Below are 13,285 nucleotides of genomic sequence, written 5' to 3'. Positions count from 1 at the left end.
CTATATTTTTATCATTCGCATTCTTTAAGTAGTTTCTGATCTGGTTTTCTGTCTCGTTTGGTATTTCTCGCTGGCCTTGGTCTGGATCACGAAGGATACGGCTGTGGATCTCAGCGTATAAGGTATCGGCCAGAATGTTCAAGTTGTGTCGGTGGCCCTTGGGGTTTTCCAATTTTTCGTTCATTTCCTTTTTAAAGGATTCCATCTTTAAGTCTTTTGACTTTGGTATGGTGCTGTAATCCATAGATGTTTCCAGAATGTTGCTAGAGGCAGTTTCGGGCATCGCAGGCTGGCTGGGCATAATCGACACAGTTTGGGCGACTTCTCTCTCCAATTGAGAGTTTAATTTCTTATGCCTGTAAGTGAGATAATCATTTACAATACGAAGGATCAACGATCAAATCCACGGATTTGTTGCAAATATATTGCTTTTTTGTTTAAGAAAAAAAAAGCTATATGGAGGTCTCCAAATCGTTATATCTGAAAACCAATACAAACGTCTAATACGGCATCAGGCGCTACCAATGTTACGCTTTGAAGTAGTACTTGGGCATCTATCCGATGATATAGTACGTATAATACGGTTCTTCATACGGAGTACTTAATAAATATATTAAAGGACCTAATGCAAGTATCCTATCAGTTCCCGAACCTTCATCTCATTGGCTAAGTATCTAAATGCCAAGTCTACGATACCTCAAGGCCGCCAGCCACGCCCCTTTTCCAACAGTTCCTGCTGCAACGCGATAATCGTAGAATCTTGCTCGTGTAGCCGAGCGTCTAGCCGGGTCATTCGCTCTTCCAACCCTGTCAGCCTAAATGGGGCCCTGTTGTACATCTTCTTGAAGGACACTCGGACTATGTTCGCTGTTGTGCCTTCTCGGGCGATGGACAGCATTTGGTTTCTGGCTCTGACGACGGTTCCATATGCACTTGGAACACAGCAACAGGAAAAATGCAACACAAGATCTCAGCTTTCAACCACTATGTGTATCTTATCGCTTTGTCTTCCAAGGGACTTCTGGCTGCATCAGATGGCAGAAACCTCAAGATTTGGAATACCAACACAAATACGCTCGTGGAGATACCCGATGGTATAAATTTATTGGGAACTAGCCGTCAAGTAGATGACTTGGCTTTTTCACCTGACGGAAGCTTGCTAGCAGTGGCATCATCCGGTACAATCACCATCTGGAATCTAGCGGAATACAGCAAAGTGGCCCTTCAATGGACTCCTGCTTCAAGTATACAGTTCTCCAAAGATAATTTGCTGGCAACTGTAATTTACAATTGCGTCTCAGTCTGGGAACTAGACAGTGAGCATGAAGAAATCCGTGAAACCGCTGCAACAACCGAAGCAAAATTCTTTGGCGTTAAGCTCTATGGGTTGAAAAGGATACGTGATTTCCCTTTACCAGATGGAACAAAGGCACAGTTTACTAGCAAAGTGGCTTTTTCTCCAGACTCGAAATATATAGCCGCTGAAGCCCGGGAGATTTATATATGGGACTGCAAGTCCGCCACAACGATGGCCATTCTTAGCGGCCATACAGATGAAATCTGTGGGCTTTCATTTTCTCATGATGGCTTATTTCTAGCATCCAGTTCGAGAGATCGAACAGCCAGAATATGGACCGGACCTTGGGAGGGCCATGATAAAAAGCCATTGTTGACATTAACGGAACACTCTGGGGCTGTGTTTGGTCTGTCATTTTCCCCGTCTCAAAAGCTCCTCGCTACTTGTTCGGGTGATAAAACACTTCGCATTTGGGATTATGAGACTGAAACAAAACCCGATGCTGGGGCGGAAGAAGAAGATCAACATACATCAGTCCATAAACGACCGATTTGCATGGTATCTACCTCCCATGACGGAGACACAATCGCCTCAGGTTCGGAAGATGGCCTAATCTGTCTTTGGGAAGGGAAAACTGGCATCCTTCGGCGGGAAATTCGTGGCCATGAAGATTTCATCAGATGCATCAACTTCTCACAAGATTCCAAAGCCCTCGTTTCGACATCTGATGACGAAACTGTACGAGTGTGGGACGCATATGATGAGAACAGATCACTTACACTGAGGGGCCATGAAAGTTGGGTGAGATGCGCAATATTTTCGCCAGATGGGCAGTTTGTTGTATCTTGTTCTGACGACAGGACGTTACGTGTGTGGGATCTCACAGCTACGATCAAAGATGAAGATGAGGAAGAGGTGGTCAGTAGTCAAGTACTCCAAGGACATGATGACTACGTCATGTGTGCCACATTCTCCCCTGATGGCAAATACCTCGTGTCTGGTGCAAATAATGGCCAGATATTGCTATGGGACTTCTCAAAGGCTCATCAGAAGTTACCATTGACATATAAGGTCGTGCAAAACGCAGACTACGACCCAATATCTTCATTGGCGCTGGTTGACAACTCAACACATCTTATCGCCTCGACCTCTACTGGATTAGCAATCTGGGATGTTGATGTTCAACCATGCGAACTCAAGAAAAAAGCGCCTTCTGATGTTACAATCTACACACTTTACCCAAATGAACCGTTCCCAGAGTATATAATAACGGGTATAGGCCCAATCCTCATTGAAGGCATGATGGACAATAAAAAGGTCCAAATCCAGCCTACAAGCTGGAGCCCTTTTGGCTTCAGTTCTGGCTGGTTTGATGAATCGGATGACCCTGAAGAGAGATGGATCACCTGGATGGGGAAAAAGTTGATTCTTCTGCCAAAAATACATCGCCCAACTTGGACAACCGCTCATGGGCACACTGTTATAATTGGATGTCAATCGGGACGATTACTATACTTCAAGTTTAAGGAAGATGCAGACTTTCGAGATCATTTCGGATCTCAGTAGTGTCACATAGGTAGTTCAATTGACTTGGTTTCATGATCTTACTCTTTGACTCGTTTGGCCGCATGCCTTACTCTCTTGAGAGATTGTGAACAGCTGTGCCTCTCCTTCGCAGGTATTAACTCTCTTGTATGCTTACCCATTTCAATTTAGGCATAAAACTCCGTGTCTTTTTAGTAAATACAAGTATTGTTATGCAAATGTGTAGAAAGGCGCGATTAAGTTCATTTGGTCGGCCAGGGTCGTAATTGTGATCCTATCTATCACACATCTAATACTAAACATGCATCTACCAAGCTATGTTACAGATCTGTTCATGAATATGCATCCAACAAAAATTAGTCCCCAAAGTGTAAAAGACTTCTCTCACATCTTGGTATATTCAGTGCCAAATATACCGTTTAGCCAAGCCCCTGCTTCCTTGCTGAGGGTGCCCCCGAGACCAGCTTGTGTAAGCGACTCTGCCCAGTCGTCAATCTCCCATATGAAAACTCTTTGGAATATAGAGGCATCTAAGGCGTCGACAGCAGCTCCATCACTATGCTTAATGTTCACCTCATTAATGACGCCGTGCCTAGCAAGAAGACTCATGTTCAACTTGAAAGACCATGTTAGCCAATGGAAACAATGAATTACAAAGCTGGAAGTAATATAAGAATAGATGCTTACATCGAACGGCAGCTCTGGACGAGGCCGGGGATCCTCTTCCGTGGGATGCGTTGAAAAGGTAAATCGCGGCGTCTGACCCCAGATCCAGCTCTTTGACTGAAGCTCCTGATAGCCTCGTCGGATTTCGTCTACCTGAAGCGCCGTGTCGTCGAATTCCCCTCGGAAATGAACGTCTCCGTACATGCTCTCAAATTCGCTCACCACAGCATCCTTGAAATCGTCATTACCGACATCAATGTTCTTTACTGGACGGCGCACGCTGTCGACGCCTCGGGCATCTAGATAGCCAAGCGCAGGAGATCGCAACAAGCCAGAGATGCTCGAAAGATTGGGGCTCCGGAGAAGACACGTTCCATGGTGCAGCGATCGCAGACGCGTGAGCTTGTAAGCCGAGCCTGAGATTTTATACGTTGCTGCTTCAGCTTCCGACGTCACATCCATGACGATGTCATGTCTCTCATTGACACGCGTGTTCGGTCTTCCCAGCGCTTTCAAGGCGCGAACTACCATTTCAGCGTGCTTGTTCCGATCAAAGTGCTCGGGAGGGCAAATAACACTGAAGTTGACATTGCCGACATCGTGAAATACCGCGCCACCTCCGGATCGCCGTCGTATCAATTGGATAGGCGAGTCCTTCCATCTGGCAGCGGATGGATTTTGAGCAATTTGAGCTAAGCGATTTAGGTTGATCTGGAGCCACGGATTCTGGTTGCGGCCAAAGACGATGCTGGGGGAGTTGACATAGAGCGTGAGGATGGTTGAGTCAGGAGGCGTGATTTGGAGGAGGCGATGCTCGACGGAGAGGTTGAGGAAGGGATCTGTTGATTTGGAGAGGTAGATTTGGACTTTATTAGAGGGGTGAGAAGCTGCGTCTGTCGAGAATCGCGATGTGAGAGGGTGATGAAGATGATATGAGAATGTTGAGGCTCGTAGACGATTGGTGGCTCTACGGCTTAGTAATTGTGGGATTTTCATTGTAAAGAGATAGATGAGGATAAAAGAGGAGAGTAAAGGTTTTTATAGAGAGCGTATTGAGGGTATCATTGTGGTGGAGGCACGTCGTGAGTTGCGGCAATGGAAGGTTGAATGAGAGAAATTGAAGCTTGTAAATGTTTTTGTATCTATGCAAGCCGAAGCTGGCCGGCAGTTGTTTGTTTAGGTAGCTGCAGCTATAAGATCGATCCACTAGCTATAGACATGTTGTAGTCTATCGCACAAGCCATGTACTGCCTGGAGCAAAATTGTTTACGGCCAATTGCACTAACAAATGGTTTATAAGATGAAAGATTGAATCAATTATTCTCAATTATTCAGCACCATTGCAACCAAGATGCATCAATCATACAAAATTACCGATTTTCATTGCACAGGTCTAGGGTAAGACCATTCCAATAGACTTCTGCCCCTCCCCCGCCAAAGAAATGCAGTCAGTGGCAGCCACCGAAATCGGCTTATCATATCAGCGATTGCGCATATGCAGTCATCGCCCGATGAATTTTGCTTTTGCAACTCTTCCATCTCAACCTCCCTTACAACCTCCCTCCACTCCAACCTCTCCCGCACGACTGTCTCTCTCAGGCAGAACTGATTGAGATTCCTCTTATTCTCAATCCGTGTTTTTTATTACATCTATCTCTTCTACAGTTCCTCAACTCTCCAATTTCGCCCATCATGTCTACCTTTGGCCACTACTTCAAGGTCACCACGTAAGTTCAACACCATCCTATAATCGCAACCTCACCAATACCCAATTGCTCGACCAATCGACTAAAACTCCCTCTTCCCATACAGTGCCGGTGAATCTCACGGCAAGTCCGTCTCGTGCATCATCGAAAACTGCCCGCCCAACCTCGCCCTCACCGAAGCCGACATCCAGCCCCAGCTCAACCGCCGCCGCCCCGGCCAGTCCTCCATCACCACGCCCCGAAACGAAAAGGACCGCGTCACCATCCACTCCGGCACCGAAGACGGCCTCACTCTCGGCACCCCGATCCTCCTCACCGTCCCCAACGAGGATCAGCGCCCCAAGGACTACGGCAACCAGACCATCGACCTCTACCCCCGTCCCAGCCACGCCGACTGGACCTACCTCGAAAAGTACGGCATCAAGGCCTCCTCCGGCGGCGGCCGCAGCAGTGCGCGCGAGACCATTGCCCGTGTGGCCGCCGGCGCCGTCGCCGAGAAGTGGCTGCGCGAGGCCTACGGCGTCGAGATTGTCGCCTTTGTCACCTCCGTCGGCACCATCAAGCTCTTCGGCGACGCTGACGCCATGAGCGCCGACCCCGGCTTCCTCAGCCTCGCCCAGTCCCTCACCCGCGCCGACGTCGACAAGTTCCTGCCCGTGCGATGCCCCCACGAGGAGACCTCGCGCCGCATGGAGGACCGCATCGCCGAGCTCAAGGAGCAGGAGGACAGCACCGGAGGCACCGTCACCTGCGTCATCCGCAACGCCCCGGCCGGCCTGGGCGAGCCGGCCTTTGACAAGCTCCAGGCCACCCTGGGCCACGCCATGATGTCCATCCCCGCCGTCAAGGGCTTCGAGATCGGCTCCGGCTTCCTGGGCTCCGAGATGAACGGCTCCAAGCACAACGACCCCTTCACCCCGGCCCCCGAGCAGCTCGTATCCGCCGCCGAAAGCAAGCTGGGCATCCCCCGCTCGCGCCTCGTCACCAAGACCAACCACTCCGGCGGCATCCAGGGCGGCATCTCCAACGGCATGCCCATCTTCTTCCGCGTTGCCTTCAAGCCCCCGGCCACCATTGGTCAGGACCAGACCACTGCCCTCTACGATGCCTCGGGCGAGGGCGTGCTCGCTGCCAAGGGCCGTCACGACCCTTGCGTCGTGCCCCGAGCCGTGCCCATTGTCGAGGCCATGGCTGCCCTGGCCATTGCCGATGCCGTCATGGCCCAGCACGCGAGACAGGTGTCTATCCAGATGCGCAAGAGCTCATGAGTTGATACATGACCATATCGAATGAAAAACCGTTAAAAAAGAAAGAAAAGAACAAAAGCAAAAGCGGAGTTATGGAGTTGTCAATTCATCAAAAATGCACGAAGAGAAAAATACAAAAGCAACGGAGAAAATGCTTGGGAGATATCACGGGAATGTTCAAACCCTTCAAACCCACCCCAGACAAAAGTATATACATACATATATGTAGTAGGATCTATCTATATATAACGTCGTACCTAGGAATTATAGAGATGGCAGAAGGTTTCTGTATTATCAAGATCAAAAGCCGCTGCAATCCTTTTCAGCAAAATTGGTTCGTTCATTTTTAGTTTTCCATAAAACTTCATCCGAGATTTGAGGCCGCCCCATCCCTGTATGCACGCGTATTCAAGCAAAAAAACGTCTAGCGCCGTAACTTCAACATGTACTCCGTACAAATCCTGCTTCTCATAAGATCTGCACGACGATCCGGACACCAAAATGATTCTAATAAACCCACTTCCCTATACACACGCCCCCATATGATCCTTAAAATATCACCATACGTCTGTATCGAATCAATAAAACGTCATCACTGGCCACAATGATACCTGTAATCCCAATGTTTGACATAAGCCAAGTTGTAATGGTACACTACCTTAATTCACATACAACCAAACCATGATATATGTATATGAAAACATGATCAAAAAATGATATCGATATGTATGTTTGTATGTTGTAGACATTATATAGTATGAAAAGAGATGGCTGTCCCCGTATTCCCAAAACACCCCAATTTTTTTAATCGCTAACATGATACGAGCGCCAAACAAATGGTTCAAAAAAACAGAGAAATTATTCCAGTCATAGCCTCCCAAATCGCTAGGTTGTCCAAAACTTATGGAGAAAGAAGGAGTCGACAGATGGCCAGCCAATAACTCCATATCATCTAATGACTGCCCTGGCCGGAATCTTGATGCTCGTCAAACAATCCCAGCACATCGCTAGGCATATATTCAAGCCAACCACTCATCAAATCTGGCTGCTGCAGCCCAAGAGCCTCAATGTCAATGTCTTGGCTGTCAAACGTAATGGCATCCATGTTCCCCATGATAGGACCCCAAGCCGCCTGGTACGGCATGTTTTGCGCAAAATACATGTTGGTATGTGCAGTTGTCCCGGGAGCACTAGTTACAGCCGCAGAGCTCACCATGCTGTGAGAATTGGGGCCACTGGTGGGCGATACACTGTAGGTATCGTATCGCCCAGATCCTGGCCCAGAGGTCGCGTAACCGGGAGGGATCATTGGCTTTGCTTCGTTGGACTCTTCCGGGATGCCCTCAAAGCTCATCATGGTTTGATTCCGTGAGTTTGCACCGGAAGAAGTCATTGGGTTGGTAGCATACGGCCGTCGAGAAGAGTTCCGAATGGCAGACATGTTTGGCTGTGGAATCGGCGACGAATACATGCCTCCCACTTCTGGCATTGCCTGCCTGGCAGGTTCGTAGGTCACGTTTCCAGGCGAACCGCCAGATGGTCTAGCCATGGGCTGCGCATGCGAAGTGAAGCTAGTAGGTGGCATTCCACTTGCATTGTTAAACGCCTGATACATGAGCGTAAGGCTTGAATTCGGCGAATTGGCCGTTCCTGAAAGACTCCACGCAATTGGCGAGCCAGCAATCTTTGGCGACGACTGCTTCTCGAAGCGAGAGAGTTGCTCACCAATGGAAGGCCGAGGAGGAGGTAGTTTGGTGCTCTCGTATTCCTCCACCGTATACGTCTCGCAGTCCCACGTGCCTTTTGACTTTTGGTCCAGGACGGTAAGAATGTATGTTACGCCACCCCAGTAGGCTTGTATTTGTTGGATAGAATTGTAGCATCGTTGATAGTTTTGGTTCGCGGCCGACGCGAGAAGCGAATGCCGAGACTGCTTGCTGTTTGGCTTTGGATGCCGCTGGGAGCGGCTCGTCTGATTGGGGGGCGTGCCCTCCCTAGATGAACCCTCAGATCCATTGGACGAGGCACTGGATTCCATCAAAAACGCACAGGCGGCGATGTAAATGGGCTGGTTTGTGAATGGATTGCCAATGAAGCTCTTTGGATCAATCAAATCAGCAAAGGACAAGATGTCGCAGATCGTTTTGGCGCTGCTCATGCTCAGCTCGCGGCTGTCAGAAAGAAGCTGAAGCTCGCTCCGAAGTTCGCAAAACGGGGTAAGCAAGGTCGGCTGATGCAAGATGATGAAGAGTGCGTGAAACCAAAAATGAAGGAGGATGAAATTGGTGCCCTGCCCCATGCCAAGATACGTCTTGAAGTTGCTGACATTGAACTGGAGACGCGGATCCCAGTGCTTGTACATTCTCGTGAGCCTATGTTCCATCTCAGAGAGCTGATCCCACTTGTCCTGCGTGAGGTCTTGGGCGTCATGAAGATTGTTCAGCACATCACACACTTGACCGTAGAGGTTGATGATTTTGAGAAAGACGGGAAATGGGTTAGGCCAGCCGGTAGCCAGGTCTTTGTTAGATTCGGGAAAGGCGAGCTCGTAGTCGCCGTCTCGGATGGTTACGGGCCTTCCAGTGCCAGAGGAGATGACTCGATCCAGGATGAAGACGGACCAAAAGGTATCAATGCGCTCCTGTTCCACCTCCTTCTGCTCTTCCAGGCTAAGGGCGCCGATGCCCTCAACGTTGTGTGTTTCCGGGCTCTCATGGTCGTCGTCATTGACGCGGCTTCGGTGTCGGGTGTAAAAAGGATCCTTTTCGCCTTGATATTGGATCCCGACACACTTTTGAAGGCCGAGGTCGATTGCCATGCGTATGGCTAAGCCCAAATACATCCACAGCGCGCTATCCTGGTTGGCGCCAAAGCTTTCGTACGCCATGAGCAGACAGGCCTGAACCGCACCAACGGAAGGGCATGGAAAGGTATCAACAGTGGCCTGTCTGGCTCTCTGCGCAAACACTTGACCCCTCTCCGTCCGGGGCATTTTGTCATTGCCACCCGTTAGGATAGGGTGATCTGAGAATCGCGCGGCGATGGCGCAGACGGCGTCAACCAGCATTGACTCGACCCGTTTCTCCTTGACATGGCGCAGGAACTTTTCTTTGCTGATAAAGGGGTAATTGCATCCCACGTGGATGAAGAATGTTGTGACCAGCTGAATTATGAGGGGAGGGACGGGAGAAGAGCTGTTGGGGTCGTATGACGGGATGTCTTCGCGAACAATGTCACTGTCAATGGCCGAACCGCTGGCTATCACACCGCTGGGAGTAGACTGAAGAGAGGCTCCGGAATGTGAACCTCCAGTGGAACGACGCCTGTCGCGGACAGAGACGACCATTTGCTTGAACCCTGGGACAATGGCTGTGGAACCGAAATAGCGGAAATAAGGAATACGACGGCTGGGCGCTGATCGGCGCAGGGTGGGGGAGCTAGGTAGGTCATCAGACGTGACTGAGAGATGAGCCTGATGGTGCGGGCGAGGCTGGTGTTGGTGATGATGCAATACGGGGGACTGTTGCGCCTCGGCGTCACTGGGGTTGGTATCGGTGCCGAGTTCAATGCTTGGCTCGATATTGCGCCGCAATGGCCGTGAAGCAGCGGAAGCAGAGGCAGCTTGCACGTTGCTTCTCCCAGACGACGCCGGGCGATTCTCGGAAACGGTAACAGGATGTTTCCTGGCCACAGCGACGTCGTCTTCTTGGTTGAAATCCTCGATTGGCGCTCCATCCTCGTCACCTGGCCTCAGGCCCGAGGCCTCGAGGCCATCTCTCCTCTCCTCTGGATAGCCCAGGCACTGGTGGCCATTCTTAGTGCAAGTCGAGCATAGTGGTCGTTCGCCGGCGCATCTCGTCTTTCGCCTTCGACAAGTCAAGCATCTGTGTCGCAAAAAGAGACGGGCGGTTAGCTTGGAGTGTCTATTGGTAGTGGTCTTGTGCCTGGGCCGGTGTCGGTAGACATATGTCTATGCCATTCGCCACCAACAATGACGCAACGAATCGGAAAAAACAGAAGCAGAACCGCGAGACTCTGGAGGAACGAAACGTACGCTGCATTGATCCTGCGTCGCTTGGACGGCGGCTGGCCCTGGTTGTGCACAAATCGAATCTGCCGCGGCGGGGGACCCGAATCTGGCCTGTTGTTGAGCAGCGTTGTCATGGCTAGACCACGACCATGACGGAGGGCGATGCGGAGCAGCAACACACAGTCGCATGCGTGGGCTCTGCAATCAAGCGGAGTCGGAAGACGGAAGACGGAGACCGGCAGCGGGCGGGAAGTCGGCACGATCTGCTCGGCAGTCGAAGGGAGTCGAGTTCTATGCCATCAAGCAACGGGATCCCGAATTTGGTGATGCTTCCGTCTGGGTCTGGAGGGATGTGCAATCGAAGGGCTCTCGGTTTGATCGTAGAGGGCTCGGAAGATCGAATTTAGATACCCGCGGGTCGGTTAGTCAGCCGTCTCGAAGAGTTTCCGAGTCAGTAACGATAGAGTAGGATTAGGGAGTCAGCAGCTAGCGAGTGGTGGCAGTAGGGCATTAATCGTGGAACACAAAAATACGGTAGGGCTATGCAGAGGCACCGTTCGGCTGGGCTGAAATTGTCGTGGGATGGAGGTTTGGAAATGGGGATGGAATTGCTGCACTGCAGTGGGTAAATTGGAGGTACCGAATGCATGTACTGCTCCCCAGACTCTCCGTTCCAGGAGCAAAAGAATTGGAGGGAGGGGCGTGCCTGGAGCAATGAGAAGTGAGTGCAGTTCCAGCGGCTGCAAGGTACCGGTACTCCGCAGTGGACAGGCGTGTTGCGGCAGGCTCAAGTACCGGATACCCGCACCAAACAGCTCCGTCCATCTGCAAGCTCCAGCGCTGAACGGAGCATCTCCTTCGATGCTTGTCCCTGTCACAAGGTACATTCGGAGTACACATAAACTCAACAAGTCTCAAAGCCTAAGCTTCTAGAAATCTTCTCCCGGCTCGTCGCTCTTCTGGCCCTTGCTCGATACTTGTCGTCTTACATCTCACGTTCACGCACTGCCGACCTTCTTGTAACAGCATAGCCAGATTGCGGGCATCGAAATTGATCCCTTCTGTTTAGCACCTAGAACAATCACCGTACGGACCTTTGTCTACCTCCGATCCGAGATGCCCCCCAGATCTACCCATGCAGCTAAATCGAAAAGAAAAAAAAGCTTGTCTCGGATAGGGCGTCGTCTTACAAGCACTACAAGAACCCTACAAACAGCTTCTCAACTATATCATATGTACAATCTCACTCAAGTTTTCCTACTCACTTCATAGGTTCTTGGTCAAGTCGTACGAGCATCCCGCAGCTTGTCCTCAGAGGCACAAGGCACACACGTAACTAACTCCTGCATCCTCGTACTATAACCAACAAAAACAAGCCTTGACAGGCTCCACGACACTATTTAGCATCCCTCTTAGCGCATGGCCCCGAACACGATGCAACCCCCCGCAATCCTACCAACGAACGGGCCACAAACTCCGAGAAGTCAAAAAATCTAGACAGCATGGAATCATCACGGCTCTTCCCAAAAAACTCCCCTCAAACAATCCGAACTTCCTAATTAGGCAACGCCCAGCATCAAGATCCTACAATGCACACGCAACTCCATGCGATCAAGATATCCCTTGGGATCGACAAACAAAACAATTCCGCCTGCCCCGAACTCCGTCTGGCTTCGCGGACCGACTCTTTTTGTCTCGTTCAGGCTATTTTATCCTAGCTAACTCCGAACTCGATAGCTCAGAGTAACAAATCGGATTACTTCGCTTGGCTTCCCTGCCTTCGCTTTATTCGTCTTTATTCGTCTGCCTAAACCACTACCTTAGCTAGTTTCTTCTCAACCCATTCTATTCTCTTCACGGCCTAAGCTACCGCAATTTCCAACCTCTTTCTTCGAGCGGGTACTCGGGTACCCATCACTACCTTGATTTCTAAAAATTCTCATCTCTAACCTAATGCCCCTAAAAATCAAAATCAACATCACTCCAGTTTTGATCGCTCATCTTCTTCATGGATGTCCTGGGCTTCGGGTAGTCTCCGAAGCCGTCCCCATGCAATGCAAATCCTGCGCTAAAAGGCTACCTCTCTCCAAAGCAAAGCCAGGATCAAGCTTCGTTTCTCCATCTTTTCCATCTGATCCTGTGACCTCGGCATCCTTCAAACGTGCTGTGGGGATGGCACTTGCTCTAGCATTCGTGAAGGGGGGATGGCACTTGCTTAGCATCGTGAAGCGTATATTTCCTCAGCAACAGCAGGCATCTTATACGCCTCTAGCACGTGAAAACCACGGCCCGTCTCCGCCCCATTAACCCCTTTGCGTCAAATCAATATGCACTCCAACGCCTATTTCAGGTGCCTTGATTCAACGTAGCATTTGGCCTTTGATATCACGCCACGACCTGCCAAGCAAAGGTAAGTCTTAAACGTAATTCCCTCTTCCTATCTCTGAGTCTCTGACAACAGTGACAGGTATACAGTGCTCAGGGCCCACTGTATCTATCCTAACACCAGATTAGGTAGTATATATCTTCATTTATTGTTGTTTCATGCTTGGCCTGCATTGCTCCTGGTGCAATTCGCCATCGGCCCGATATCATGACGAGTCAGATGCCCAAGGTTCACGTAAAAAGTATCATATTCATTGATATCGATATTGTTGGAAACCCACCCATTGGGTATTTCCTCGCTTTGCCCATGTGATAGCATCCCCAATGCCTCACCTCCAGAACACCAAACATCGCCAGTAGTAACCCCATAACATCTCCGTACGCCTTGTCCAGCTTGTTGTAGTCTGAA

General features: G+C 50.0%; 4 protein-coding genes across 4 annotated transcripts; 2 read left to right on the top strand and 2 right to left on the bottom strand.

Moving 5' to 3' along the window:
• Positions 1–799: 799 nt before the first annotated feature.
• M431DRAFT_542879 (hypothetical protein) lies at positions 800–2,863 on the top strand (the record flags this gene model as incomplete). Its single annotated transcript, XM_024921136.1, has 4 exons — positions 800–1,178; positions 1,488–1,742; positions 1,893–2,413; positions 2,558–2,863. Coding segments are annotated over 4 exons (1,461 nt in total), but the record flags the coding sequence as incomplete, so codon positions are not given.
• A 363-nt stretch (positions 2,864–3,226) lies between these two features.
• M431DRAFT_9918 (hypothetical protein) lies at positions 3,227–4,504 on the bottom strand (the record flags this gene model as incomplete). Its single annotated transcript, XM_024925119.1, has 2 exons — positions 3,227–3,457; positions 3,530–4,504. The coding sequence occupies 2 exons, from the start codon at positions 4,502–4,504 to the stop codon at positions 3,227–3,229; spliced, it is 1,206 nt and encodes a 401-aa protein (XP_024769321.1).
• A 696-nt stretch (positions 4,505–5,200) lies between these two features.
• Positions 5,201–6,482, top strand: M431DRAFT_97277 (hypothetical protein; the record flags this gene model as incomplete). Its single annotated transcript, XM_024924915.1, has 2 exons — positions 5,201–5,235; positions 5,321–6,482. 2 exons carry the CDS (start codon positions 5,201–5,203, stop codon positions 6,480–6,482), a joined length of 1,197 nt encoding a protein of 398 aa, XP_024769320.1.
• A 685-nt stretch (positions 6,483–7,167) lies between these two features.
• Positions 7,168–10,937, bottom strand: M431DRAFT_512789 (hypothetical protein). The gene is made up of 2 exons (XM_024919905.1): positions 10,516–10,937; positions 7,168–10,345 (listed from the first exon to the last, which is right to left on the bottom strand). The coding sequence occupies exons 1-2, from the start codon at positions 10,623–10,625 to the stop codon at positions 7,414–7,416; spliced, it is 3,042 nt and encodes a 1,013-aa protein (XP_024769319.1). The 5' UTR covers positions 10,626–10,937; the 3' UTR covers positions 7,168–7,413.
• Positions 10,938–13,285: the final 2,348 nt, after the last annotated feature.

This window comes from Trichoderma harzianum (genome assembly GCF_003025095.1).
Source record: "Trichoderma harzianum CBS 226.95 unplaced genomic scaffold M431scaffold_17, whole genome shotgun sequence".
NCBI classification, from domain to species: domain Eukaryota; kingdom Fungi; phylum Ascomycota; class Sordariomycetes; order Hypocreales; family Hypocreaceae; genus Trichoderma; species Trichoderma harzianum.
This window is presented reverse-complemented; position numbering and strand designations above follow the sequence as displayed.

Coding starts and splice junctions, on each gene's coding strand:
- M431DRAFT_512789 (XM_024919905.1), bottom strand. CDS start 10,625: ATGACAACGCTGCTCAACAACAGGCCAGATTCGGGTCCCCCGCCGCGG. Junction 10,346..10,515: donor CGACGCAGGATCAATGCAGC/GTACGTTTCGTT, acceptor TTTGCGACACAG/ATGCTTGACTTGTCGAAGGC.